Below are 27693 nucleotides of genomic sequence, written 5' to 3'. Positions count from 1 at the left end.
CTGCTAGGTCACGTTCTAGTCTGGAGGCATCTCCTCGAGGTTGCCCTCAGCTGCTCTTTCAGTCAGCACTAAAAGCATGCCTTTGGATGCAGGGGATAGGGACGTGTTATGTCTCGGTCTGGGGATTGTCTTCCTGCTGACACAAGGTAACACAGATCACACTTGCTCTTTTCTTGGCCTCAGCCCGATTTGGGGGCTTGTTTTAGGACTCCTGGAGCAGTGTGAGGTGTTCCAGGCTGCTTCTGAGAGGCAGCAGCAGCCGAGTTACCTGTCGTGGTCACTGCTTCTGCCCTGGGGGTGCGGTTTTGCTGAAGTGCATCATTTCACGTAGTCTTGATCCACGTTTTTTCATGTTTCTGGAGTTAATTTGGAGAATCTTCTCATTTTTCCCCTGATTACTTGAATTCAGCTTCTGGAAGGAAGCTGGCTTCTGCCACTAGTGTGGTTTAATCCCTCCCATCACTCTGATAAGCCTTTTATTTCCTTTATACATATTGACAGGCTGGAGCGCTTTGGACACTGGCCAGTCGGATGTGTATTACTGGCTGGCAGGACTTGGGGGGATTTCAGAGGGGTTTGTTGTAGTGCAGTGTCATCAGCAACAACATATTGGAGGATCACAGGCTTAGAAACATCTTCGCTTTTAGAATCCTGTGACGGTGCAAAATGAAATTACGACGTGAAGGGGCTTTGCTGCTGTAATGCAATAAAGAGAATTTCAGGGGACGGTGGTGGTGCTTTGGGACAGCCTTGGTTGTGTAGTCCTCTTATATTTCAAATGGCATCCGTGCCTCTTTTTCTTCCCTTCTCTTAGAAGGCTGCAAGTCTCTGGACCAGCTGAACCTCACAATCCCCGTGGCAGGGCACCCTGCGTCACCTGCCCACCCACTCTCAGGATGCCCTGTACCCAGCGTGCCGCCAGCTGCAGAACCCGTTCCTCACCTGCAGACCCCCAACTCCGACCCTCAGACCATGGCCCGGGAATGTCCGCAGAGCTCGAAGCCCCCCAGCGGCTCCAAATCCGGCCTCCGAAACACCACGGGCTGCCTCCACGCCTCCGACAGCAAGGCGGCGGGCGGCCACGGCCACCCAAAGCAGCAGCGCATCAGCCGGCGACGGGCCACCAACGGCTGGATACCCGTCGGCACAGCCTGCGAGAAGGCCGTCTACGTCGTGGTAGGTGTCTGTGGAGCACTGGTTTTTTGTTCGTTTTGTTGTTTTCCTTATTTATTTTTCTCCAAATCCATTTGAGTATCTTCATATTACCGAGGTCCTGGAGGTTTGGGAAGGTTTGGGGTCTTGCTCCAAGGTAGAGGTGGTCACTTGATGTCTTCTAAAACCTGGACACGTTGTGAGTCAGCAGCCCTTTGGCTGGGCTTTGAGGCCAAGCTGTTGGCTCTGTTTTTCTCACACACCCTACATTGCCTTGTGTGACGGGAGGTTTGAAAAGGAAGGAAAACCTGCTGTTCCTGTGCTAGCATCAGCTGAAATGCTGTGGTGATGAACACTCTGGCATTTATGAGGGTGGCACCTGTGAGTCCGTCTTACAGAGATCATCTCCAGCTTCTTCCTCCTGGGTTAGGTCAAAACTGAGAAAACAAGGGATCGTTTAGCCTTGCTCTAAGGATCAGTTGTCCAAAGGTAGCTCCTGTAAGCTTGTTCAGTAAACGTCAGCAGTAAGGGGAGCCGTGGCCTGGGCAGACACATCTGTGCTGCCGCTTGGTGTGATGGCACGACCTTGAGCTGCTGCGAGCATCACCCAGGTTTGTAGCTTCAGCTCTCAGGGCTGCGCACGGGTAGCAAGGGCTGTAGGAGAACGAAGCCTGTGGAAGCTGGAGATGGGCCTCTTTCACCCTGCACTCAGGCTGTGATGCCCTGAGAGGGGCAGCACACCATTAATCTCCTGAAGTCCTGGCACGGAACGCTTCCCATTTTGCTTGGATGATCTGGCAGAAGGCTAAACCCATCCTGCTCGGGCATTCTGAACTCAGTTTTCAGAGCAAAAATGAAAAAAATAAAGCTCACGGTCCTAAAAGCAATCCTTTTGTAACATGAGCAGGTACTAAGGAAATGCCAGCAGCCTTGTTACAAAAAGCTTTACACCACTGCCTCACTGCTGCTGCCTGCCTTGTTCGTATGAAACATTTCATTTTTTATTTGCTTTCTTTCGATGTTTATATCAAAGAAACACAGAGCATTCAAAATACGCCTAGCTTCCAGTGCCTTCGGATATGAAGAAAACGCACAAGTAGGCAGATAAAATGGTGATTTCTCTGAAGGAGGGTCTTTTTGCATAATTGAAGGAGCAATTGTTCTTGGTTTAATTTGAAATAAGGGTATTAATTTCACAGATGCGTGCTTTTGTGAGACTTGCTGTCCGGTTGGTGAGCTGTTCCTTCCTGCCAGTACAACACAAGAGAAATAGTTGTGTTTTATCTCGTATTCTGTTTGAAAAAGGTGGCCACATACGACCTGCAAGCACTTAGATGCTATTCCCTACTGAACTTTCTTTACCTATGAATGCCCTGAGTAGTTATTTTGACCTGATCTTTGCTTTCGTAAACCAACACAGTGGGAAAAGGGATGCCAGGGGTGGTCTTATGGTGATGGAAGCACTCTTGGAGTGGAAGCACTTGACTTGTCTAAGCCTACTGAGAGCTTTTAGTTCACAGCAGGACCAAAGGATTCTTGGATCGAGCCAGCAAACAATAAAGTAACTTTTTGCCTGTATGCCTGGGCTGCTTTTTCTTCTGTGCCAATGCTGTAGAATGAACCTGAGCCAGCTGTTCGCAAGAGCTATCAGGCTGTGGAGAGAGACGGGGAGATTATCCGGGTACGAGACACCGTCCTCTTGAAATCAGGACCCAGGAAGAAATCTATGCCGTACGTTGCGAAGATATCAGCTCTGTGGGAAGACCCCAAAACAGGTACTGTGCCAAAAGAGTACGTTTTTCCTCCCTGCTTGACAGATGAGGAACTGGGGAAGTGACGGATCTCGGGAGAGCTGCAGGCTCGTTAGGCTACTCTGCTGCTGCCAGGTTGGGTGACAGGGGAGGAGATTAGCTCCGTGGGTTTTGTTCAGACTGTTCCAGGAGCTGAAATGCTCTTTAATCACTAGCCTGGGACTGGTAGTCAAAATCTTCCTGGTCGTGAAAGCACATAATATCAGCCAAGTGCACATCTTAGCAATGATCTCCTTTATTATTCCATTGCAGCAGACATCTGGGGAGCTGCTGTTTACTCAAACGCCAGCAGACACGTGGGCTGGGAGTTGGTGCGGAGCACGGCTTATCTGCAGAGGCTCTGATAGCACCCAAGTAGGGGCGGGGATGGGAGCGGTGTGCTTTTGGTGTCCTGAATCTGCCTGCTGAGGGCTGAGCATAGGAAGCCGTGTCAAGTGTTGCAAAGTGCAGCTCTTGCTTAAAAGGAAAAAGGGCAAAAAAGAATGTATTTTGTAGAGTAATAGTGTGTGGTGGTCGTGCCATCCAGCAGCAGCAGTGCCGGTGGTTATGTGGGAGGTCACACTGCAAGCTTTGGATGAGGATCTCCTCCGACCCCGAGCTGCAATGGAAACTACTTTTTTTTTCTAGGGAAACGCTTGATTTTTGTGCATAGCCCACCTCTTTGTGACGATGTAATGCAAGTAGAAGGGGGTGAAGGTGTAATGAGAAAGCAACGTGACTGACTCGGTGCAGCTCCTTGCTGTAACAAAAGGACACCTAGTTCAGCATGAAATATTTATCACAGCACAGCTGCCTCTACACGAGCGCCATGGAAATGAAAGGGAGGAAGCTGGATATTAGTGGGAAAACACTGTGACAGCACTGAGCCTTGACATTCTGCAATAAATCTTCTTGCAGGGGAGCTGATGATGAGCCTCCTGTGGTATTACAGACCGGAGCACACTCAGGGAGGCCGTAACCCCAGTATGCACCAGGTGAGCCACCCGGACGCGAAACTGGAGGCCGGGGCACGTCTATATTTTTGCGAGAAGAGGGGATTAGCCTGAGTATCTTCCTGCATTCCTGGGTGGCCTCAAACTTAGGGGGCCGAGCTGCCATTTGGAGGAAAATGGAGCAGTCTCTTGGCGGCGGCGCAGCTGTTGCCAGATGTGCGGAGCAGCGCTGCCCTACACGCGGGTTTTCCCCCGGTCTGCTGTCGGTGTGGAAGCTCTGGGCTGTGACAGAAGCTGCTGCATTTTTCTCGTGGCTGCCTCTGGTAAATTTTAATGTTTCTCCGTTTAATAGGAGAAAATCCTGAGCGTTAAGTGAAAACTTGTTTTTACTTCTGCCTTAGGAGTAAGGAGGAGTGAGTTTATATTGAATCAGGATTAGGAGCCTCTCTGAAAAGGGTTTTCTGATTCACACCGAAACGTGGAGCTTGATGCAGAAACTCCCACCGAAATTCTGCAATTTTGATTATAAAGGATGTCTGAGTAGATATGTCATGTGCTGCCTTTTTATCATAAAAATCCCTGAATCTGCTTCTTCAGCTCTGGAAATGTGTTTGTTTTGCGCAGAAATGCGGATGCATCATCCACCCCTGTTTAAATTTATGACAAGAACTGGACTGATTTGAGGATGTTGTGCCAGAGTAATAGAGTTCACTTCTAAGAAGAAAAATGTGTGAATCACTATGACTTCATGCCTTGTTCTGCTTTGCTTGGACTAGTGTCGGGTGGCAGAACAAGCTGTTTTTAAACCAGGAATGGAGAATTTACTGCTGTTTTCAACCCACCAAAATCCTTGATGCCTTTTTTCATTTAAATAAAATTGTAATGGTGTGGGAGAGCAGGATTGGAGAACAGCCAGGGAATTGTACCTGCCTGACTTGCAGGGCACAGAGGAGTTTCTAAACCAAAATATGCTACCTCATAGTTTTCTGGTCTGTAAATGAAGCAAGAATGCATCCAGTTGCATTTTAGTGTAGGGAGAGAGCCAGTAGTCTGGTTAGGAGGAACTGAGCCACTTTTCTGCACACCTGCTTAATTATACAAGCCTTGAAATGAGAGATTGCCATGTGGGCTGAGTAACTGCGATGGGCTTGCCAGAGATGACTCAGATCATTTTGATGTGAGGAGTAGACCAAAACCTCAACGTGCAGAAGTGAGGTGTGGCATTTTCAGTTTCTCTGATTAAGCCTGGCCCCAAATGGTGACCCTGGTTTGAGTCTTCCCTTCCAGCCTGCTTCCCTGGGGCTGTGAGCAGAAGCAGAGCCTGCAGGTAACGCTTCCAGCCTTGTGCAGAGCATCTTTATTGCTGCAGATCATCTCTGCTGATCTAACCACATCTGAAATTCTTTAAAACGGCTCCGTCTGGGTTGCCCCGTGTCTAACCAATCCTGCCTGCTACTGAGCCAAGTTTCCTAAATTACCCTGGGAGAAGAGGCTATTGCTACTTCCCTCACTAAAACAGCCTTTTAAATTGGATTAGGATGAAGAAACGGTAGCAAAGGAATGGGTTGCTTTATCTTTGATATAGAAATGGATTAGAAAGACTCTGATAGTGTGTCACAGACCATTAGGTAAGACAGCAAAGTGCTATTCAAACTCTGTTTCTACTCTTAGCTGTACAAATGAACTGGAAGGGTTTCCAGCACAGGAAAGGGAAATGAATGAGGAACATCCCTCATCCCTAGGAGCTCAGAGGAATGCGTGGGTGGGGAGCACTTCGACCTCCTGCCTGCAGAAGCATTGCTCACTGTGTTTTCTGCATGTGGCCTGAAGGCTCCTTTCTTGTGGACCCTGTACAAAGTCAGGTTTAGGATAAGCTGGAGCAAAAGCAACCTCTTGCAGGGTCACAAGACACCTGGAAAGTGTCTGACTTATTTGAAATATTGGCTCTAAAGAGCATCTGCTATGAGCATGCTGTGATAGCCTTCTCTTTGAGGTGATGGGTGAAGGAGTGGGGCTGGCCCTGCCTCCCTACAGCTCCTGGCCAGCTGGGTGACCACCTCCTTTCTTTTCTCGCAGAATGAGATCTTTGCATCCCGGCATCAGGACGAAAACAGTGTTGCCTGCATAGAGGAGAAGTGCTACGTGCTGACCTTTGCAGAGTACTGCAGGTAGGTGGTGCTCTTAACTTGCTGCTGTTCCTGAGACCTGTGTCTGTCTCTTGTCACTCTTTCCATTTCCTGCCATGACCCAGCAGAACCTCCCTTGCCCTACAAGCTTTGGTCCAGGTGGAGCTGGATGAATTGCACTCACTCTCCATACAAGTTTGGTACTGGGATCTGGGAGCGCTTCTTCCACGCTAGACTCGCTACGTATCTCGTTGTTTTGTGTATGAGATATTCTTTAAGGGGCTTGCAAATGTTTGTACTTGTATGATCTTGATACCACAGCATGTGGACATCCGTGGAGGACAGTGCAGGAAAACCCATAATGATGGACCTAATTCAGTGGTAAATTAAAACCGAGCAAGGCTGGAAATCATCTTATATGTTGGTCCCCTCTGGTACGTGGATGCCCTAACTAGCTCAAATGCCTGCTGATCAGCTTGTGTCAGTGTTGCTACTGGATCCTAGTAGGCGTGCTCACAGATTTGGGTGTTCTGGCGACAGGATCACTCAGAGTAGTGACTAAAGCACTTACAGTTAAACTTGTGCTGGTTGAATTGAAACTCGGTCAGTAAGAATTTCAGAGCATCCATATTCCAGGCTGCCATCCTTGGTTGTATGGATGTGCAGAGCAGAATGAAAACAGGGATTGAATGGGCACACAAGTCCATAACGCAAAATAGTGCTTGAAATGTCTTCAGTTTTGCTGGCTGTATCTTGTTGACTTTGGAGTCTTACCACAGAGGGGATGTTTAAGTCCTGCAGCTCTCTTCTTTGTCCTGCTCCTAGCCTAAGGCTACACTGTTTGAAATTCTAAAACCAAACTTTTCCAAACTCATTTTAAACTAAATTTTGTTCCTTCTTCTGAAAACTAAAAACCAACCTAGGACTTTGGACTCAAACAGCTCATTTTGCTTCTAAGAGTCTGCTCTTCTGGAACAGCTGTTGGCAGGTGGGTTTTTTTGTGCTGCTGTGGGTAAGGTTACCTTTGAGCGAAGTTCCCTGAAGGCATCCTGAATTCATCCTTTGCCTGTGTGGAAGTCTGACAAAGAAATAAAGGTTTTCAGAAGCCGAGAAGTAGCTTTTAAGTGATTTAGGAGTTGTGGACTGCTCCAGCTAGTTCTGATCAGCTCTGAGATGGCTTTTGTCCTTGGTCAGTTTTACCCAAAGGATTTACTAATGCAGGCTGCAAAATCTAGTCTGTACCACAGGCTCCTGCAAAAGGGTTGTTAATGTATCCTGGATGGGAACAGATGAGCACCTAGAACAGGGGATTTTCTTGCTCTGGTTTATGAATCCTAGAAGTGCTAGTGCAGTTGATGGCATGAAGCTGTTGCTTTCCTGTTGCTCTTACCTGGTATGAAAGACTCAGCAGGTTTATCCCTGACCGGAGCCAGGCCGTGTGATTTGCCATGCTGCAGGCAGCTTCTTTAGCCTAGGTGCAGGTAGCATGGTTGGTGTTTGAAACATGCATGTGTAAGGAACATGCATGTATCCAGTGTTTGGCGTGAAGCTGAACTGGCTTGAGTGCTTACAAAATGATGTTCTTTTTTGTTAGAGGTTGTCTCAGGAGCTTGTATGAGCTTTGACTCCACTCCTCCAGGATCACCCCCATAGGTACACGGGGGATTTAGTCATGGGGACCTGGTTTAGTGGGTGATGGTGATGGTAGGGGGACGGTTGGAGAGATGATCTTGGAGCCCTTTTCCAACCTTAATGATTCTGTGACCTGAAGCCAGTATGTGCTCCTTGCTCTTTGCTGTTTTGGGTCAGTACCTGACTTTGCGTGGATGGCTGTTAGGCAAAATGTTGGAGTACAGCTCAGCTAGACAAAAGTTTTCTTCTAGAGAGAAAGCCTTTTGTCACTTATTCAGGGAGCTGTGGGTGGCTCTAAAATGCTGTAGAAGGTACTGTGTATTTGCCTGTAACAGGCACAGTTAGCTTGAAATGCAGTGTCTGACCCTGCCCTCATCGTACCCAGCCCTCATTGTACCCAGCCCCTTTGTGTCCATCCAAGCAATGCTGATGTATAAGACTTTTCCAGGGCTAATTAACAAAAACAAGGCCGAAATAGTAACGACAAGGTGGATTAATTGCAATCATCTTTCATACTGTATGGAACCTGCCAGTATAGAGAGCAAAACCAACGTGTCACTTTGTACGGTTCCGTGTAGGATCAGAAGCAAGAGCTGTGTCACCCTATTAAGCAAAGGTGAATTCTCCTACGTGCTCCCCATGCTCCTTATCCTTGGGCAACCACACTCGTGGCTTCTGGTTAGAAAGACTGACACAAGCAGTGAAAATTGTGCGGTGAGAGATGAAAGGAGTCCACACTAACTCTTCCAATATCATTGCTTTGCAGATTTTGTGCCTTGGCAAAGCGTCGAGTCGAAGGGATCCCTGGCAGGAAAACCATTATGGTTCCTCCCTCAGAAGAGTACTCCACGCCTCTGCACCGCAAGGTGCCCGAGGACACTGACCCCGAGCTGGTTTTCCTCTGTCGTCACGTCTACGACTTCAGACACGGGCGCATCCTGAAGAACCCGCAGTAGTGCCGCCCTGCAGCGGGACCACGGTGAGGGGCAAGCGGCACCGGAGAGCCGACGGCGGGCTGGCAGCCTGGGACATGCGTGCGCTCGTGGCGACTCACCTCGTGCTGCTTGCAGACGAGAGCGCCCAGCGCTCTTTCCTCGGACTGAACAGCACGCGCAGGAGCAGATCCCTGCGGAGGAAGGCAGCAGTTGAAAGCACAGCACTTCATTAAAAGCATAAATGAAAATATATACGTATAAAATAAATATATGTATATAGATATAGGTACTTGCATATGTAAATCTATATCTATATATGTATCTAGAGATGCATATATTGGGAGGGGGTTGTAGGGGATAAAAGCCAGTAAGCTGAATCCAGAGCCATCGTTGGTGGGGACGGTGGGAAGGTGCAGGAGGGATGCTGTGGTGCGTTGGATGAATCAAGCTGTGACAGTTCTGTGGTTTTCGTGCCCTGATGTGAAGTGGGAGGACTGAGACCGGTTCCTTGGCAGAGCGCAGGAGTCTCCTCTGTCCCACAGGGAAGAGGGAAGATTCCTGGTGAGCGAGAGCTCCTCCGAAATACAACAGTTGCTTTTGAAGCTACCTGGACGCAGAGTGGCGTTGTGTCATGCTTGAATTGGTTTTGCTCCATCGGGGGGAAGAGGTAGCCTCCCCCCCCCCCCCCCCTTTTTTTTCCCCCTCCTAATCTCTCTCTTCCCCTCACCTTTTTAAGAGTCGTTCTGCGATTCACCACCCAGACTGAGGCTTGGCAGCCAGGCTAGGAAATCTGCTCCAGCTCAGAGGCAGAGAGGGAGCCGGCGGGATTTACCTCCCAGCGTGGCGTTGCAGAGAGCCGTCTCTGTCCTAGGTGCCCTTCCCTGAAGGATCACGCATCCCATAAGGCACGCTGCCAGCAGGCATGCATTGCTCTGGAGCTGGGAGCACACAAAGTGGGCTCCGTTGGTGAAAACCACGTTTTCTCCTCTCTTCTGAGTACTGCTCTTGCTCTGATGGTGCAGAGGGCTGTAGCGATGGAAGTGGGTTTACTCTTTCTTCCCAGTTTGTTTTTCTGTAATGTCTTTTAACCCCATGTCTTCAGTGTGAAGCTAGACACCTGGGGGGAGAAATGGCAAACACACTCTGAGTGGTTTTTGGCTTTTTTTTTCTTAGCCCCCCTTTACGTCACTGTCGTAACCCTGGGTGTCCCACTGAAGCCACCAGCAGAGCTGTCTCAGCGCTGCCTTGCAGCTTCCCCTCATTTCCAAAGTCCTCCTGTCATCCGAGCAAGCTCACCAAAGTGGCTTTGTGGCTCCTGAAAGGAACTGAGTACTGGGAAGGGCTTGCATTGACAGATGCAGCCCGCGCCCCGCAAATATTTTTTGCCTCTTGCCTTATGTGTATAGATCCTAGATAGACTTTAGTTTATCTTCAACGCAAGCTGTCGGAGTTGATCCTAAAGCAAACCAAAGGACGGTGAAACAGAGTCCGCTGAGTCAGCCTCGCCAAGCTGGGAATCCATGTCGAGATTGCACTAATGTAAATGACGAGGAGCAACGCTGCATCGGCCACGTGCCTGCTGGCTGGAGCCGCTCACGTGAGCTAGGGATCTGCATCTTTCTGCTTTTTTGGGGGGCTTCTGAACTCACGTTAAATGGTGGAAGTACTGAAACTGCTTTAATGTCATCCTGTTGGTGGAAGTGGCGCTACCTGCACTGCCTGCTGCCCTGGTGGGAACGGCATTGGCTCGCTCCGACGGCTGCGTGCCCGGAAGGAAAACCCCATGGCATTGAATCCATGACGTGGAAATAGCTTGTTAACCAGGAGGTCTCCAGAGATTTGCTGTACATACCAAAGAGGGGAATGTGTCTAGAAGAGGAGATGACAAGAACTGGCACCCACCACGGGGGGACAGCAAGGCACGCGTCTCCCTGCTGTTGGTGGACGATTCCTGCTCAGTGTTGCAGAAGGTGCTGGAAAAGCCTTGTTGTTCTTGCCATGGGGCAAACATCCTGCTCTAGGACATCTGACCCTAGGTGCATAGGCAAGAATTCACGGGAGAAGCATCTCATTGATACCTCAAGATACTGTTAGTGTCAAAGTAATTGCTCAGATTTCTCCTTAACAATTAGCTTGGGCACTGGTGGTCTCTTGGAAGGACGCAGCTGGGCTGCCCATGCAGCGGTGCGCTGCTGGGATAGGACTTGGGAGCGCTTCTGGGGCTCTCGGGTGACTGAAAATGCCACAGGGAGGGGTCGAGGAGGTGTCAGAGAAAGTGTTCCCTGCTGCTGCTGGGCGGGAGGGTGCTGGAGAAGCAGAGCTGCTCCTGCCCATCACGACAGAGGGGATCGTGGCCACCCAGCACACGGGGAACAGAGCAGCTGTGCCCTGGGGCCGTGGTCGCACGGTGCCAGCGGGGGGAGGACACGGGGAGCCCTAAACGCACGTGCTGGCCTTGGCAGGGACGCTGCTGCCACCCGGCCCGGAGCAGGCAAGCTGCCTGCGGCCGCCTCCCTCTAGCACAAGTGCCATTGGACACAGGATGCTCCAAGACCCACTGCCAGGCCAACCCTGAGCATTGCTGCACAGTCAGGGAAGGGTTTGAAACCCAGCCTTGGAAACCACAGTAACTCGATGAAATTCCTTCTTCTGACCCCTCTCCCCCCCTGCTCCCACCTTTGTCCTGGCTCCTCTCCAGGCAGAAGAGAAGTTGCGCTTGCCCTGGGTTTGGAAGGGGCTCTGCTCCGTGTCCGGAGAGGACAAATCCTGACTCTTCTCATGTTAGAACCTGCTTCAGGCCAAGAACATTGTTTGAGATTCACGTGGTTGCTTATGCTGTTGTGCAAACAGCATGTAAATGAATCGAAATGTCTTATCCATAATGAAAATATTTCATGCTTTTTTAATCTATTAGATATGGAAATATTTTTTGAAACTGAAAATGCAGCCGGTAGAATTTAAATTGAAACGTAATACATGTAAAATATATTTTAGTTGATAATTTTGTAAAATGCACTTTTTTTGTGTCTCTTCCCTGGTTTCCCAGATCTGTATTTCAGTGTTTACAGATGGAATGAGAACATTCCCTATACCCTCCTTCTGTGAGAAAGATATATTAGAAGTAATTCTTAAAAAATAAATTTGAAAAATCGTATTGATTTAGAAAACAAAATCGGTGCAACGCTGTTCTTCTCTTTCTTGCCCGAGCTTTTCAGGATGGGTACCTGCAGGGTGCAGGACTTGAAGTGCCTGGAGGGGGCCGATGGGAGAGCGAGTTTTGGTGCTTGGGTCCTTGGGGCTGTCCCTGGAGGAAGGCGTCCCCATCCTTGCTGGGACACAGCCCCAAAATGAATGACTGGTGAGGCATCAGGTGAAAACGGAGTGAGAGCATGGAGGATTGTCTTGGGGGATGAATTTTTATTTCATTTCCAGTCTGCTCTCAACAGCTGCTGTCATAGGAATAGTTAAGTCTGCCTTTCAGAAGGGGAAGGTGTTAGCAGCAAAGGGCGTCTCCGTAGGCTTGGTGTGTCAGCCCGTGCTTTAGGAGCATTTTGAGATGTTGCTTTGAGAAAAGCATTCCACATGGAGCGTCACCTCTACAAGCCAACAGTCCACTTGGCAGCATTTCTGCCAGCCCAGCAGCGTCCCAGCCCCACGGCACCAAACGTGTGAATGCTGAGGACAGGTCCGACAAACCGTATCGCCTCCATGGACATCTCCAAAAGGCACGAGAGGGATCCCAAGTGGGTGCAAGTGCTGAGGGGAATAAGGTAACCCACCTGAAATCACACAGCGGGGTCAGCACTTCTGTGAGGAGCAGGATCTGCCGGAAAACCTCCGTGCATCCGAACGCAGGTGAGTGCAGGCTGAAGGTGCTGAGCTCGGGTGCTTGCAGTAAGCAGCAGGTCCTGGGAGTAGGGCTGAAATGGTTCTGCCCAGGCAGCGATGAGAAGCAGCTCTGCAAGCAAAATGCTGGCAAAAAGCCGCTGCCAAAGCTGCTCACCCCAAAACTGTGATGTTCGGTGTCAGGTTTTGGTGCCCTCTGCAACGAAGCCAGGCTGAGCATCCATGGAGCTCCAGGCGCGGAGCAGTGGGGAGGAGCCATGATTTAGCTCTTGGCTGGGTGGCTGGCCCTTGGAATGGGTTATTTCTATAAATAATACTGTGTTTTAATTAGAGCTGGACCCTTGCATGCCTGGGAAGGGGGAGAATGAGTTCTGGGAACAAAATGAGCAGGATGAAAAAGTGACGGCTGTTACCGATGCTGAATTGGCTCCTAATTATAGAGAGGGGAGTGAGTGGCGAGCGTGGTTTGTGGCATGAATGCAGATGGGCTGGGCATGGTAACAGCAGCCTTAAAACACAGGGCAGCAGCACAACGGGGTTTTGCACCGTCTCTTGCTCCAAGGTTGCCTCGAAAGGGAAATTTTGAGATTGCCCTGTTGGTGGGAGCAGCGTATGGATGCACCGAGGTGGGACCACTGCTCCCACCACCTTAAGCAGTGTGCCTTGCAGCCCCGCCAGCCTCATTAGCCCGTTCTCATTAAGTTCCTGGTCTGACATCTTCGTGGGATTAGGTATTTTTTTGTTTTTTTTTGCCAGAGGATCTTTGCTTTTTTGATTTCCCTGCCCGTCATCGTTAATGAGGAGCCCTCTTACCATGCTCCTCGTGGGGAGCTGTGGACAGGTTAGGCACAAACCTGGAGGAGTAGACAAAAATGAGAGAATTTGGGCTGAAAAAGGAAAACCTTCTTGATAGTGAAGCGCAGTAAGCTGTGATTTATCTCCCATGGGGAGAGAGGAGCTCATCCTGTGACATTTAAATTTGCAAGCCAATGTGGGGTGAGCGGGCGTGATATGCCTGACCCTGGATTTTTGCTAAAGACCCACTTGAAACTTTGAAGTTGTGCTTAATGCAAGTAGAGTGCCAGGGCTGAAACCCAGAGACATCAGTGGTGTGGTGGCCAAAACGTGCTCTGTGCACACCCCATACCTCTGGACAGCTCCTGCGCTTTGCCAGGCAGTGACCATGTCTCCCAGGGGTCGATTTAAAAGAAAACAAAAATTGAGAAAAATTTTCTGTCCCAGCTCTTCATGCACAGTGAGCTGAAAAGCTGTGATTAACATCGAAGAAAAATGGGTTTATTGTTGAAATTGGCTACCCAAGGAGCTGCGCCGAGGGCATCCAGCCCTTCTGGAGCTAGCATTGAATGAATTTGGGCTCTTGTGCCCTTACGACAGTGATGAAGGTAACAGGCAGGGGCTCCTTGCAGGTTTCATCTGCCCTGGCTTGCACATGCGGTGTCCGGAGGTGGGCTGCTGGGGCGATGTTGGTGCTCGGGGCTGCAGCCACCTGCAGGGTGAGGCTTGGCAGTGGGACAAGCGTGCTGTAGGGGCGGGAGGCATTAAAACGCCCATCCGGAGGCTGGGGAATTAAAATCCGTGCAGAGGAAGGGGACTGCTCGCCCATGGCTCATCACAGCCTCGGGGTGTTGGTGTGCCTGCTCGCCCCGCACCTCGGGGCTGTGTTTCAGGGCAGCTCCTTGCCCGGGGAGGCACCGGCTGGGATCCTGGCATGCGTTTCTGCGGTTGTTTCCCCACGGGTTTCATCGCCACCTTCCTCTCCATGGAGCAGAAGCGGAGCAGCTCTCGGTGCCTGCTCCAGTTACCAAAGCGTCTTCCCACCTGGAGCAAAAGCCACGGCTGCGTTTAACCACTGCCTTAACGGTGCTAATTGTCACCGGCTGTAACGGTGCCAAAGCTCACCCCAGCCAAGAGACGGGAGCGATTTCGGCCGTGGTGTTCGTGCGATGGAGCGCTCGGCTAGGTCCTGTGCAAGCGGCTGCCGAGCAACGAGCAGCACCCAGCGCTGCATAAAAACCAAGCTCAGCCTGTATCGTTTGTCCCCGCTGCAGCCCCGTGTCGGGAGCGGAGGCTGAAGCCTTTCCTCACCCCGCGAAGCTGTTTTTCCAGAAATACCGAGGTGGGTGGTGCTGGAGGGCATCTCCTGTGGGAAGACAGCAGCAGGAAGGGAACACATCCTGTTCAGCCCCGGGGAAAGGAGGCTGCATGGTGGGGACCAGCTGAATCACGCTGCTCCAGTCTCCTGCAAACCCCAGAAATTCAGCTAAATCTGCCCTTTTTAAGTTAATTCTCCCTGTAATGGCAGCAGGGTGTTCAAACAATGGGTTGAGGGCGCACGCGCTGTTTCAATTACTCTTGTTCTTCCAAACACTGGTCTAAAATGTAGGTTAAGAGCTCTGCGTGCTCCTGGAGGAGATTTTGGGGCAGGCATCCCCCACCAACTCACCTGTAAGTCATCTTTCCTTCCTTCCTGGAAAACTCCTACGTGTGCTATCGCCGCATTCAACACGGGACGGGGCCATGTGCGTGGCCCCCAGCCTCTGCAAAGGAGCCCCCAGCACGGCACAAATCCGCAGCGCCGCTCCGTGCTGATGGAGGTAATTAATCAGAATTTATTGAAATTATCAGAATTAATCGGTAATTTATTGGAAGTGCTGCAATGGTGGTTCTGGATAACATGAGGCCGAGGAGCTGTTGTGGGAGCGAGCGTGGCATTCCTGTCACTTGTTGCTATAGGGATGGGATGGCTTTTCCGCCGGAGCCTCTAGTGAGAGCAGCTAATCCATTTTTAAGTGGAAAGGATATTTAATAAAGGAAACAATTTAAACTGGATTTACACAATACACCGCATGGAAGCACCATTTATTCTGCAGCTTTGTATTTAATTTTTGTATCTCCGTAAACCTCTTCAGAGCGCTCTGTAGAAACAAGCGGCGCTTGGAGTGGGTTCGGCTGCCCAATAATTCTTACAGGAGAACCTATTCAGCAATGCTGAACCACGCCAGCAGCTCGATGAAGATTTTCTGTTCTCCGTGGCGGTCAGGGCACCGGAATACGGGCATTAGAAAACAGGCGAACTGTTCTAATGAGAAAAGGTGTTTTTGAAAGGATATTGAGCAAAAGCTTGGCAAAGCAGGGTCAGGAGAACCCAGTTTCAGCAGCAGCCAGCGCCTGCATCAGCAAACTTCCTCTGTTCGTGCAGGGGAAGCGAGGAGGGAGATTTTCGTCTGTAGCCTGTTGGTTTGTGTTTACCCTACAGGGGAAGCACGCAGTGTGTGATAATCAGCCAGGAGGGGCAGGGTGACGCCTGTAGGTGTTATCTGGGCACCAACTGACCCTTGCCCAAAACTAATTCTGTTTTTAGAGATGCGTGTCACACACCTCGCTGCAGACAGTGCTGTGCTTGTCTGACTTCACAGAAAGGGGAAAAGAAAGCAGCCCCTGTGCGAGCGTCTCTTAAACACCGGCTGGGTTGCTAGAAGCAGTTTTCTTCGTTGCTCCGAGTTTTCTCTGCTCCCATAAATGACAAGGTTCGCAAGGCGGTGTGCTAGGCAGCAATGGCAGTGCCAGGCCTGCTGAGTGCTTGATGAATGAGATGGTTGTGGAAAACCTGGCGGGGTTTCCCCTTGGGAAGCGGTTTGGGACTGTTCCCGAGGCATTTCTGCTTTCCACAGCGGGGATGTCGTGGTTTGGAAAACATCGAGTGTGCTGGGAAGAGCGGGTAAGAAAACTTTTCTCCTTTCCTCTCCAAAAGGTGAACTCTCCATATTCCTTCGTGCCATGATTCAGGCTCCCTGCGTTTTCTCCTGTGACACAGACATGCTAATTTTTTTTAATTATTTTTTTTAATATGTAGATATGTAGATAGATTAATATGTAAAAACCTGTATATAGCAGCACATGTTTTCGAAGCACCGAGCGTCCTTTTGGCAGTGCCTGAGCCCGGCGTTTAAAATGCAGGGTTCTGGGTGCAGGAAGGACCACGTGCGTGCACCAGCTGTCCCCTGCTACGCCTGGGGCCAAGAATATGAAATTCTCGAAGGGATGAAGCTCTAAATTGCTCAAAATTGAGGGTGACCTTGCAACTAAATGCTTTGCCTCCATCCCAGGCTGGGATGGGGCGGTGGGGATGTTTCTTCTTTTCCAAGCACAGCTCCCAAATCCTTCCCTTTTGTATTGGAGCTGGAGTGCAGCAAATAAGTAGGGTTGAGTTAATACCACACTGTATAATTACAGTCTATAAAGAGGGAATTATATGGCATGTTAGTGCCATTTATTTTACCGTATTAGCTGCTGTCGTGCACACAAATGAGCACGGTTGGGTTTTGTTCTCGCCTCCCTGCGAGATGAAAGCCGAAACGCCCGCTGTGAATGGATTTCCTAAAGGGAGCAGGGATGCCGGGAGCTGCTCGAATGCCCGGTGCCAGCAACCCCGCAGGCATGTGGGGCTGTAAACACGGATCTGAAAAAGCAGCAGGGCTTGCCTGCAAAGCCAACCCCATTTCCAGAGTCTTCATCCAGCAACAAGAAGAGATGCTCCTGACTTTGATTTTTTTTTCTGATATTTGAGAAAGTTGGCTTGCAATTTAAATTTCCTCCTTTGCAAAGGCTTCCATGAGAAATTGTGATCTAAGGAGGATGACTGTGGGCCTGCAGGAGAACAAACAACTTTTGCATGGCCTGAAGGTCACGGTGAGCATGGTGTGGAGGATTAGGGCATCCCGAAGCAAGATGTGGGGCAGAGTGGGGCTGCAGCGCTGAAAGCCTCCTCTGTCCTATGCAAAATGTCCCCAGTGGGCACAGCCCCTGGGATGGACCATTGCAGAGGGAAGGTGCTGTTATAATCTTGTAGTAAACCCATGTGGAAAAGGATTTCTTTGTTAAAGGGTCAGACCCCCAGTCCTCCATCTTCTAGTGTAAGAATTGCAATGCCTGTGTTAGATTCCTAATCATTTTTTTCTAAAATCTGGGGAAAAAAATGTGCCATTTTTGTTATTTATAGATGGGGGAAGACAGTCTCCAGTGCTTTTCTGCAGAAAGACCAATTTCTCCATGGTAAGGAAGCAAGGGGAAGCAGATTTACTTATTTAGTTTATTGCTCTTGACATTTCTTTTAAAATTATCCAGATGGGATGGATGGAGTCCTGGAGTTCTTGCTCGAGTCACTTCTGGTGCTTTGCCTAATTAAAACAGCACATGTTCTCTAACAATTCATTTTTCAGGAGATGAAGCTTTCTCTCTTCTGTTTCCTGCTACCCAGATCCTGAGCTGCCTCCTTAATTTTCTACTCTTGAATGCTCATATCCAAACCCACCTTTATGTTGATACATTTGCAAGGAGAAAACCCGTGTCTGCCAAGCACCTCGAGACATGCACGATGCTCTCAATCGCTCCAATGAGGACCACCCAGCTGTTTTGTGCCCTCTTGCGATGTATTCATCAAGTTCAGCCCAGCTCGCACCATTTCTTGCCCATCCCAATGGTCAGGGGATGTTAATCGCATTGAGGAATAACCTGTTTAATGGAATTGTCTTGGCGAAATAGGTGGGCTTTTGGGGGCTCAGTTGTTTTGCCTTTTCTTTTGATGCAGCTGTCCAGAAGACCATGCTGTTCTCCATCAGGTAACTGCTGCTGCTCTCTGAAGGCTTGGTTGGGATGATGGGTGGTTGCAAGGGAATGGCTGAGTGACTCTTGCACCCAGGCGCCCTGCCGAGGCAGCGCTCGTTATTTTGGAGTCTTTCAGCCCGGGCTCCATGCAGTTGGCACAACTCCTCCGGCCAACCTTCTCCAGTGCTTGACTGTCCTCTCGAGGACAAGCTCCTTCTTAATTCCAGCTTGAGCCTCTCTTTCTTTTAACTTACACCTAACATTTCTCATCTCCCAGTACCCATCACTATCACTGTCCAACCTCCCTCTCGAATAAATTTCCTGGGGCAAAGCATCCAGTTTGCAGGCTGTTCCTTGCTCCCAATGCACGAAAGGACATTGCAAATGAAAACAGCTACTCGTTTGACCTCAGCCCTACTTTCTTGCCTTGTGGTAGTAATTTCTGGCATCAGAGATGAGATGCTGCAGATTTGGGAGGCGTCAGAGCAGATTCAGTCCTTGCTTTCCTGCCTGTGAAATTAGTTGGCTCACAAAAACATTAGTCATATTCAAGCAGCAAGTACCAAAAACTTGCATGCTGGCAAGCCCCCCTGGGCATGGTGAAGTGTCCTGGGCTTTCACTACATCCATTTTGCTCATTTATCCAGGAAAGAAATTGCTATTTCTTACCCTGACATTTGGTTTTGATTTGTTTTATGAAGGAATGTAAGCAATTTCTTTCCTTTCAGACCCAGAAAAGTGTTATTAGGTGCCATGTAGCATTGCCTTTCCTTAACAGATATTTCTGCCTTTCAACCAAGACTTGGGAGGAAAATATATAATGAAGAAGGAATATTTCCAACCATCTATCAGCCCTGCATCAGTGAGAACAATGCATTTTCACAAGACAGCCAACCCTTCTGACACTTTTCCCCCCACTGGAAATAACATCCTGTCTAGCACGTTTGTAGGAGATCTTTAAACCCCCCCAAAAAAAGTCATCTACTGAGGATGTGGCAAAGCATAAGCCCTGCAGCAATTTTCATTTCTAAGGATCAGTCCTGCTGCTGCAGCATCCCTGCCTTGTATGGCAAGTTGCTCAGAGCTGCTGCTCAAGCAGATCGCTGCGCTGACTCCGAACTTTCCCCATTATTTAAGTGTGCAAGGCTGGCTGAAGCAGGTAATGAGGCCGGTGGCAATCACTGGAGAGGACCTGCAGGACTCATAACTTCATTACAGCCCCACAAGAGTTGTTTGGGAGCCTCGGGGAACCGCTTGTTGTAAAGAGGAGCAGATATACCTAGAATGAGTTTGGAGACTTTGAGACCCTCTGGCAACGTGAGTTTCATAGCTGCACACATTTAATGTGTGTTCATACTGAAAATTTGATGATAAAGCCACAGCTGGCTGCTGATGTTAGTGATGTCCGATGTGTACGCAGCTGGTAGGGATACACGGCCCTGGTATGGAAGGGCTGGGAGAGATTTGAGATTGGCCAGTGGAGGATGAAGAGCAGAAAAAGGGAGTTTTGGTTTCTACTGCTTAAAATTGTATGTTCTCTGCCTGGGAAGGGCTCCTGCACGTTGATCTGCTCTTCTTCAGACGACCTGGGAGTTGCTGCCCACAGCCAGCGCCAGGAAAGCTCTGACTCAGAGCTGCTGTTACCGAAACGCCGGCCCCTGCGCTATTTCTGAACTTCCCCTCACCTCTTGCCCAGCTGGAGCAGATCCGAGCACTGGCACCTATATGGTGCGTATAGCCCCAGTGGGGAACGTACAGCCTTGCAGCCTGCCCCACGAATTTACTGTCCTTACAATCCCGGGCACCTGAGTGTGTTCTCTTCCTCCCTCCAGGCATCAGCACACTGGGAAATTGGCAAAGCCAAGGTGGGACAAGCTGCTGTGGCTTCTAATGACCATGTGTGGTGGTGGTTTCCTTGAAAAAAAGGAACCAAAACTCCTGAAAAGGCTCAGTTCCGAGGCAATTGCACAGTTATGCACAACAGAGCGGGGAAAAACGGCATTAAACTCAGCATAAGGTCTTTGCAAGTTCAGCCAGCTGCATATCAATTAATTTGCAGTTGCAAGATAAGCAGATCCTTCAGCGCTACATTTTCCTTGAAAATAGTGATTTCTATTACGAGCAAGATAGACCTAGCCTATCATAATAATCTTCTCTGAATTATTTAGCATATTCACCCAGCATGTTTGACTTGTTTTAAAAAGACTTTTTTCCTAGAGATAAGAAACTCTGCTTTACGTAGAAGCCATTTCACAATCAGCTCACTACACTTATCCACTTCCTTAAGAGGCTTTATTATACTAAATTACTGGATGATCTATGGACACACAGCCACAACATCGGATCTCTTCAAGCTTTGCTTGTTTTGCTTTTTGATTTGGAGCTGTTCATATTGGTCCAAGAGGCCTTATTTTGCCCACACTTACTTGTCACTGTCCTGTCATGCTGTACTGTGCTTGTTTGGAAAGTTGGCATCAGCTCAAATGGTTGTTCTTCAAATATTTTTTCTTTTTTTCTAAGCTTTTTGTTGGGGCCTCATGTGTTCTTACTTTTTGCAGTTTCTCAGCCCAAAGTAAATATTGGATCCTACCCGAAAGACCAGCAGGGCCTTGGTAGGGCATGTGGCAGTGCTTGTGATGACCATCAGTGTCTGACCTCACACTGGGCTGGAAGGACACGTATGTCCTTCAGTCTTTCTCTCCATCCCCTATAGGAATTGACACTTTTTATTATGACCATTTCTGTTAGACAGGGATGAATTCTACAGTCTGCTTTAAACCTGAGTGTCACCCTCATAAACGATACTGGGAGACCAGCTCAGTGTAATGCAGTTAAATGTATAAAACAATGCATTATAACGTTGCTTCTCTGCTCACGTGAGTTCGCATTGAGGAAAAAAAAAAAGAAAGAAAGAAAAAAAACTAGAGAATTATTCAACACCAGTTGGTTGTTACATGGGGATGGAAGGAACATGCTCCTAACCCCTTGGTCTGGACAGGCAACGGACTGAAGTTTTCTGTTCCTGCTCTAAAGAATGGTCTTTGCTGGGCTGGCAAGAGCTGTCCTGCTACGGATTGCAATGCCAACCCTGTGATCTTAAGGCAAAAGTAAATGGTGGGGTTTGAAAGCAGCTTGAAGAGTGCTGTGAATTATAAAAATTCTATTTTTATATCCTTCAGAAATGAGTAATTGTGGGGAAGAGGCTGCCATTACACCCCTAGGTAGATGAGGATCACTCTGAGATCTGGCAAAGCATCTCTGTGAGTATGGCTATGAGGGTTTTCCTTGTTCCATGGTGCTGCATATAGCCATGGGATGAAAACAATTTACTGTGACTTGGTGTGGATGAATGTGTCTCTCTTCTGCACAGGGATTTTAAGATTCCTACAGATGAAAGGTGCAGTTTAAGTGCAGCCATACTTTACCCATATATAGTAACGACAGCTGGATTTGGTTAATCCATTGGGCATGCTGTAAAGCCTGCCTGTTTTCCCAGGCGCTCACAGTGGGGGTGGATTGAGAAGGTTGCTCTGTGCAGAGTTGTAAGCGCTGCTGGTATGGGGGACAAACAATGCTGTGGGCTGCATGTGCTGTCTGAGTTACAGGAGACACGGATTTTTATGGTGTCTGTGAGATGTCGCTTTTTAAATGTGAAAAAGCAAAGGAACAGACTCTTAAATTTTACATTTGAGTGAGTACAATTTATTTCAGGCAGTGCTGAAGGTAGTTTCTTAACACAATGCTCTACATGCTCTGGCAAGATCCAGTGATAACATCACTGGCTAGTCATTATGCACTAGTCTGGGCTAGGATGACAACTACTGCAGAAATACTTACCTGAAGTGGAGAAACAAGCATCAAAGTTTGTCTAGAGTGCACCATGAAGTCAGCAGATCAACTAGATGAAACAGCATGTCTGCAAGCCTCTTCCTTCCCAAACTCACAGTTTACAATTAGGATCAGCGAGAAGCTCACAGATGCAGTCATCAGCAGGCCTTCTGTTCCCATGTGCATCTTATGCGTGGTTCCTGTAATTGTAGCAGAGCCAGAATACATATTTAGTTGGCCAAAATGAGGGTCATTTGCCTTTAGTTATTTGGAATAAAGTGACAAAGGTAAACAGGTATGGTTTGAAAGCATCCTGAAAAGGGCTGTCAATTATTACAAAATCCTCCTTGATATATCTGTAAGAAAGAACTAAACAATTCCATCTCTTGTGCTTTGCAGTACAAGCTTTATAGGCAACTCACAGCAGCCTAAACTTAGGGTTTCTTAGTGACATTTTATGTTCAAAATGTATCTTCTCTGAAGAAATGGATCTCTGAAATATATTCCAGTAGTTCTGCACACTCTGAACATGGTGCTTCTTTTAACTGTTTTGAAGATCAAGTTTATCACCATGCAGAGTGAGCATTAGGCACATTCAGTATAACTAGTTAATATTTTTTTTCAGTGACAAGGGCTTTAGTCTTGCAAACGAACAACACAGCACCACAAATCCTGTATTTTCTTAGCTATGTTGTTTCTATAGAGACTTTGCATCCTACCAAAGACCTGTGCTATTAAGACCAATCCTTAAATCAAAGTTTCCTTGCATACCTAGGAGAAAAAATGAACTGACTGACATCTTGGGCAGTCTTCGATTTCTAGCAGTCTGGAATATAAATTCAGAACTCATTGGTTACCATATGTAACTACTCTAGGCCTATAGATATCACAAGTGAATAGAAACAAAGGAGGGCAAGCGGTGCTAGGCTAGCATGCCTTCTAAGAAATAAAAATTTCCCTTGTTTGTTTTGGAAATAGTATTAGTGCCTTTACCAGTGTTTACTGTAATCAATCTTCTTCTCTAAGATGCAGACTTTCCAAGTAGGTCTGATTCTCATCTCATACGTTGGCACACCTTCAGTTTACTCTGGTATTGAGATCAAGATCAGATCCTCAGACCTGCCCTCTGAAATCGTATCAGAAATCTGGTAATGCTACAGATTGTGCAGATTTTCAGCTGTGCTGCTGATCACAGTGTAGAATATTCAGTATCTTTCTAAAACTAATGCTGTATTTACATCAAAATAAAACTGTAAAATGTAAAATAATCTAGCTTCAGGCTCTTGCACTTCGCTGCAAATACTTTGTCTGTCTTGGCTGACAAAACACTCTCGGCTTTTGATCAAAGAAAACTAAGCTGTTTTCTTTTGATGTTAAGAAAGCTTTTGACAGAGTCCCTGGAAGACTAGTTAAGAAGCACAAACCCCGTGGTATGCTCTTAAAGTGCAATGAAGAAAAATATGCTGAACAATACAAGTATGGCATGATTTCTGCTCCAGAAAGAGCTCTATTTAGAAATTGCACCCTTATGTCTAGTTTAGCATTTACCTGCTGTTCAGGCTGCCTACCTGGCTCCAATTAGAAGCCTCTGGTTACAGCTTGTTGCTGCTCTTAGGGTTTGCTTTAGGCGGAGGCGGTGTGAGGAGAACTTCAGCTCGAGTCATTCAGACAATCTGAAGAGCAAGGCTTGGGGGAAATACCTATATATTTAGAAATATTTTTCTTTGCCTTCCAGGTGGTGGCACAGCTGTCCTTGGCTTAGACTTCCCTCTGTGCACAGCGCCCAAGAAGCTGCAGAGAGCTCGCAAGGTAATTTAAATCACTTTCTCTTCCACTTCCAATGCTGAAACTGTGCAATAAAATGTTAAAGGATTAAACAAAGCATGTCATAACTAATTAATAGTAGTCTGTCTTAATGAAGTATTGGGGAAAATCCAGATTACAGCCGTCTAATTAAAGCCTGTATCATGCTGCAGAATGACTAAATACAAGCGGGGAAGCACTGGGAGTCAAAAGGTGCAGCTTCACACTCGGTGGGTTTAAAACCCACCCTTTGCAACTCAGTATTTGTTACAGGAGCAAAAAGTGTGTGTGCAGGTGGGGTCTGGGTGCAGAAAACGCAGCGCTGAAGGGTCTTGACCTCCTCTGGGCTGCGAGCACCCTTCAAATCTGTCCTGTAATTCGGAACCAAGGCCGGGGATGGTTTATTTTCTTAAATGTAATACTTATTGTGGGGAGAGGAGAACGTGGGATGTTCGTTCACCCTAATAACTGCGCCTGCCCTGAGTGACTGAGGAACGCGGCGGGAGCTGCAGCCCTGACTGGAAACGCGGCGGCAGGCGGCTCCGCGTTCCCCTCCCTCACGGAGACGCCTGAAGGGGCCGAGGGACACCCTCCGAGGCTTCCTGCCCACTCCCCCGTGACGGAGAGAAGGAGGCAGTGACGGAGAGAAGGGGGAATGATGGGCGCGGGGCGGGGACGCCGCGAAATGGCCGCCGCCTCCGCCGGCCCCTTGCCCGCCCCGCGCGGCCGTCACTGCCGGCGGCTGCCCCGCCTTAGCCCCCTTCCGCGGTGCCGGCGGCCGGGAGCCGGCGGCCGGGAGCCGGCATCCAACTCCCCCCTTCACCGGGCATGAGGCTCGGAGGCTGAGGCGGCGTTGGCCCGGCTCTTCCGAGGCCATGTTCCCCCGGTCCCCCTTCTCCGGGGAGTTGAGGCGGGCGCCCGCCTCGGCCTGCAGCCGGTCCCGTTTGCGGGCTGGCGGCACGGTGTTGCTGCCCTCCATGTTGATGTTCGGCGTGATCCTGGCCTCCAGCGGGCTGCTGCTGATGATCGAGAAGGGCATCCTGGCCGAGGTGAAGCCACCCCCGCTGCACCCTCCGGCAGGGGAGCTCGCCCGGAGGGTGGGTGGCAGGGAGGTCCCTGGCGACCTTGACCGTGAGGTGCTGCGGGACATCCGCAACCGCACCATCCGCTCGGTCTGCGGGCAGCGGGCCATGCCGCACAGTGTCTGGGAGCTGCCGGCCAGCCAGCGGCGGACGGTGCTCCGTCACCTCCTGGTCAGCGACAAGTACCGCTTTCTGTACTGCTACGTCCCCAAGGTGGCCTGCTCCAACTGGAAGCGCATCCTGAAGGTGCTGGATGGAGCGCTGGAGAGCGTCGATGTCAAGCTCAAGATGGACCACAGGAGCGACCTGGTGTTCCTGGGGGACATGAAGCCGGACGAGATCAACTACCGCCTGAAGAACTATTACAAGTTCATCTTTGTGCGAAACCCTGCGGAGAGGCTGCTGTCGGCCTACAGGAATAAGTTTGGGGAGATCAAGGAGTACCAGCTGAAGTACGGGGTGGAGATTGTCAGGAGGTACCGGAAAAACGGGGGCAAGTCGGCAGGCGACGACGTGACCTTCTCCGAGTTTCTCCGCTACCTGCTGGATGAGGATGTGGAAAAGATGAACGAGCACTGGATGCCCATCTACAACCTGTGCCAGCCCTGCGCCGTCAGGTACGACTTCATCGGCTCCTATGAGCGGCTGAACGAGGACGCAAACCATGTCCTTGAGAAAGTTCAGGCACCTTCCTTTATCCGCTTCCCAGAAAGGCAGTCGTGGTACAAGCCCGTGACAGCAGAAACACTCCATTACTACCTATGCAACACCCAACAAAAGCTGATAAAAGAGCTGCTACCAAAATATATCCTGGATTTCTCCCTCTTTGCCTATCCCCTTCCAAACATAACCAGCGAATTCTGTAGGCAATGAGTTTTTTGTTTCAGGATCTGGCAGAAATTCTGCCTACGCTGGCAAGGATTTGCTAAGACGGCCATTGCTACAAATAATGTGTTGCTGCAGGGCCTGTGAAACACTCTTCTATGCATAATTTCCTAATTTTATACTTTTAAAACACTCTTTATATAATTTTATATATTGCCTTTTCTACTAAGAATACTTTTTGTATTGTTCCAATTTTAATGTGTACATATGCCGCTGACTCGAGCACAATAGCTTTTGTAAATCTATTTTGCTTCAAATTCTTTTTATGGCACGGCATGGAAATCTTTTGTAGGGAAGTCAAGAAAATTGATATATTTTAAATATTCTTCCTCCTTTTTTTGTGTTTACTACTACATAGTGTGCAGCTGACTCACAATCATAATTTAAAATAGTGGTTGATGCGCTGAAAGTTAGCGCTGTTAAAACTGGTCCCAGGTTAGACTAGAGGTAGTTCTTCAAGTATGAATAGAAAAAAAGTCCTTTAAAATATGGCTTTATTTCTCCTTTATTTTCTCATCTATAGATGGTGGTTAAGCGAGGCTGTTTTGTTGTGTTTTTTTTTTCCCTGTTACAGCAGTAGTATCCGCATTTTTTCTTTTAATTACTAGTCATTGAAACAAAACTAGTGATAACAAAAAGAGTGTGACTTATGCTATGAAAATGCAAGTTATTTACCCAGCATAACATTATCAGATGCAGCATCAAGCCCTAACAATTTGCTCTTCTCTTTCTCTTTAAGCTAAAGGTCTGATAAGATCAAAAGCCATCATGGCTCTTATGACAGAAAAAAAAAAAAATCCAAAATGTGCCTGCTCACAGCCTCAGGGGGTACCTGTGTGCCCACATGCATTGCAAACCACCATGGACAAACACTTTCTGCAGCCACATTTCGAACAATTGGGGGATTAGTTCTTCTTTTCTGATGTGCACACCATTTTTGTAGCTTTTTGTATTTAATTATGACCGTTAAATTGTAAAAGTTTGGGACATAATGTACAGTGCTGTTTTGGGGGCTGTGTCCTCCTTTTTAATAAAATTTTTATATGAACGACTCTATTGCTTTGTGCTTTTCTTCGATGTTAATGTTTATTTGAATTCTTGTGAGAGGCCTTCTTCCCTTTATGCTAAGCGTTAAAAGTATGACAAATAGGCAATTCCTGCCTTGAATAATTTCTGTGTCAGAGCAGTGGTAACCAGTGGAGAAAGAAATGCATCCAAGCCGAACAGCAAAACAATTGGACGACGCAGGCAATTGGATAAAAAGCAGCAGTCAGCAGCAAAATAGGCACCTAATTGCAGTGGTGTTGATACAAAGCAGCGCAGATGGATTACAGATACAGCAGGGACTTGGTGGCTTCCTGGGATTAATCTCAAGAAAGTGACAGAAAAAAAATAATTTTTTCTCTCTCTCTTTTTTTTTTTCTTTTTTTTTTTTCTGTTTTTTTTTTGATAAGATTTCCAAAATTGTCTGGAAGAAGGGCATGGAGCCCCATTCAACTGAACTCAAGGTGGAGGGATGGAAAATCCTGCCTAGGGCATAGCCTTAAATGACAATAGATTCACTGCATCTATGAACGCACACAGTGAAATTGCCACCTCCTTCTGCTCAAGTCAATAGCAGGGCAGTTTGAGTTTATTGAGCTCAATGATTTTTACTTCTGATGGGATCAGGGTTGTGTATGAGAGCAATGAGTGCTACGCTCATGGGCTTCAGATCCTGGCTGCATCCTTACTTCTGCATCCACCTGTGCCTTTCAAAAAATGGGTTAGAAACGGGCTTTGCTCTCTTTGTGGCAGGCCTGTGTGGCTAAAACTCTTGTCTGCCCCTGGTGATTTTGGTGATGGTGCAGGAATATTTGGGGCCCAGCACTGGAAACAGCTAATTCATCTGGATCTGCCTTGTTCTCCAGCCAAACACACCAGACATCAGCTGGGAATAAGATCTTATTTTGTGAAATAGATGCCAGTGATGGGATGGTCTGTGTTTATTTAAATCTTCTTAATTAATCTTAATCTAAACCTTCAGGTCTTTCTAA

At 48.3% G+C, this 27693-nt stretch overlaps 2 protein-coding genes across 2 annotated transcripts in view; both read left to right on the top strand.

Moving 5' to 3' along the window:
* Positions 1 to 8871, top strand: part of BAHD1 (bromo adjacent homology domain containing 1) — a 34825-nt gene extending 25954 nt beyond the window's left edge. The window contains exons 3-7 of the mRNA XM_035539925.2: positions 815 to 1176; positions 2768 to 2927; positions 3861 to 3937; positions 5972 to 6063; positions 8420 to 8871. Coding sequence (XP_035395818.1) covers positions 815 to 1176; positions 2768 to 2927; positions 3861 to 3937; positions 5972 to 6063; positions 8420 to 8609 — 881 coding nt within the window. The 3' untranslated portion in view covers positions 8610 to 8871. The remainder of the gene's footprint in view (positions 1 to 814; positions 1177 to 2767; positions 2928 to 3860; positions 3938 to 5971; positions 6064 to 8419) is intronic.
* A 15317-nt stretch (positions 8872 to 24188) lies between these two features.
* Positions 24189 to 26708, top strand: CHST14 (carbohydrate sulfotransferase 14). Its single transcript, XM_035539936.2, has one exon. The coding sequence runs from the start codon at positions 24566 to 24568 to the stop codon at positions 25643 to 25645; it is 1080 nt and encodes a 359-aa protein (XP_035395829.1). The 5' UTR covers positions 24189 to 24565; the 3' UTR covers positions 25646 to 26708.
* Positions 26709 to 27693: the final 985 nt, after the last annotated feature.

The sequence above is a fragment of the Cygnus atratus genome, chromosome 5 (genome assembly GCF_013377495.2).
Source record: "Cygnus atratus isolate AKBS03 ecotype Queensland, Australia chromosome 5, CAtr_DNAZoo_HiC_assembly, whole genome shotgun sequence".
Classification (NCBI taxonomy): Eukaryota; Metazoa; Chordata; class Aves; order Anseriformes; family Anatidae; genus Cygnus; species Cygnus atratus.
Note: the sequence above shows the minus strand (reverse complement) of the source record. Positions and strands in the feature narration are given on the sequence as shown.

Bases quoted from the DNA above. Each gene is read 5' to 3' on its own strand.
- CHST14 (XM_035539936.2), top strand. From the start codon at position 24,566: ATGTTCCCCCGGTCCCCCTTCTCCGGGGAGTTGAGGCGGGCGCCCGCC.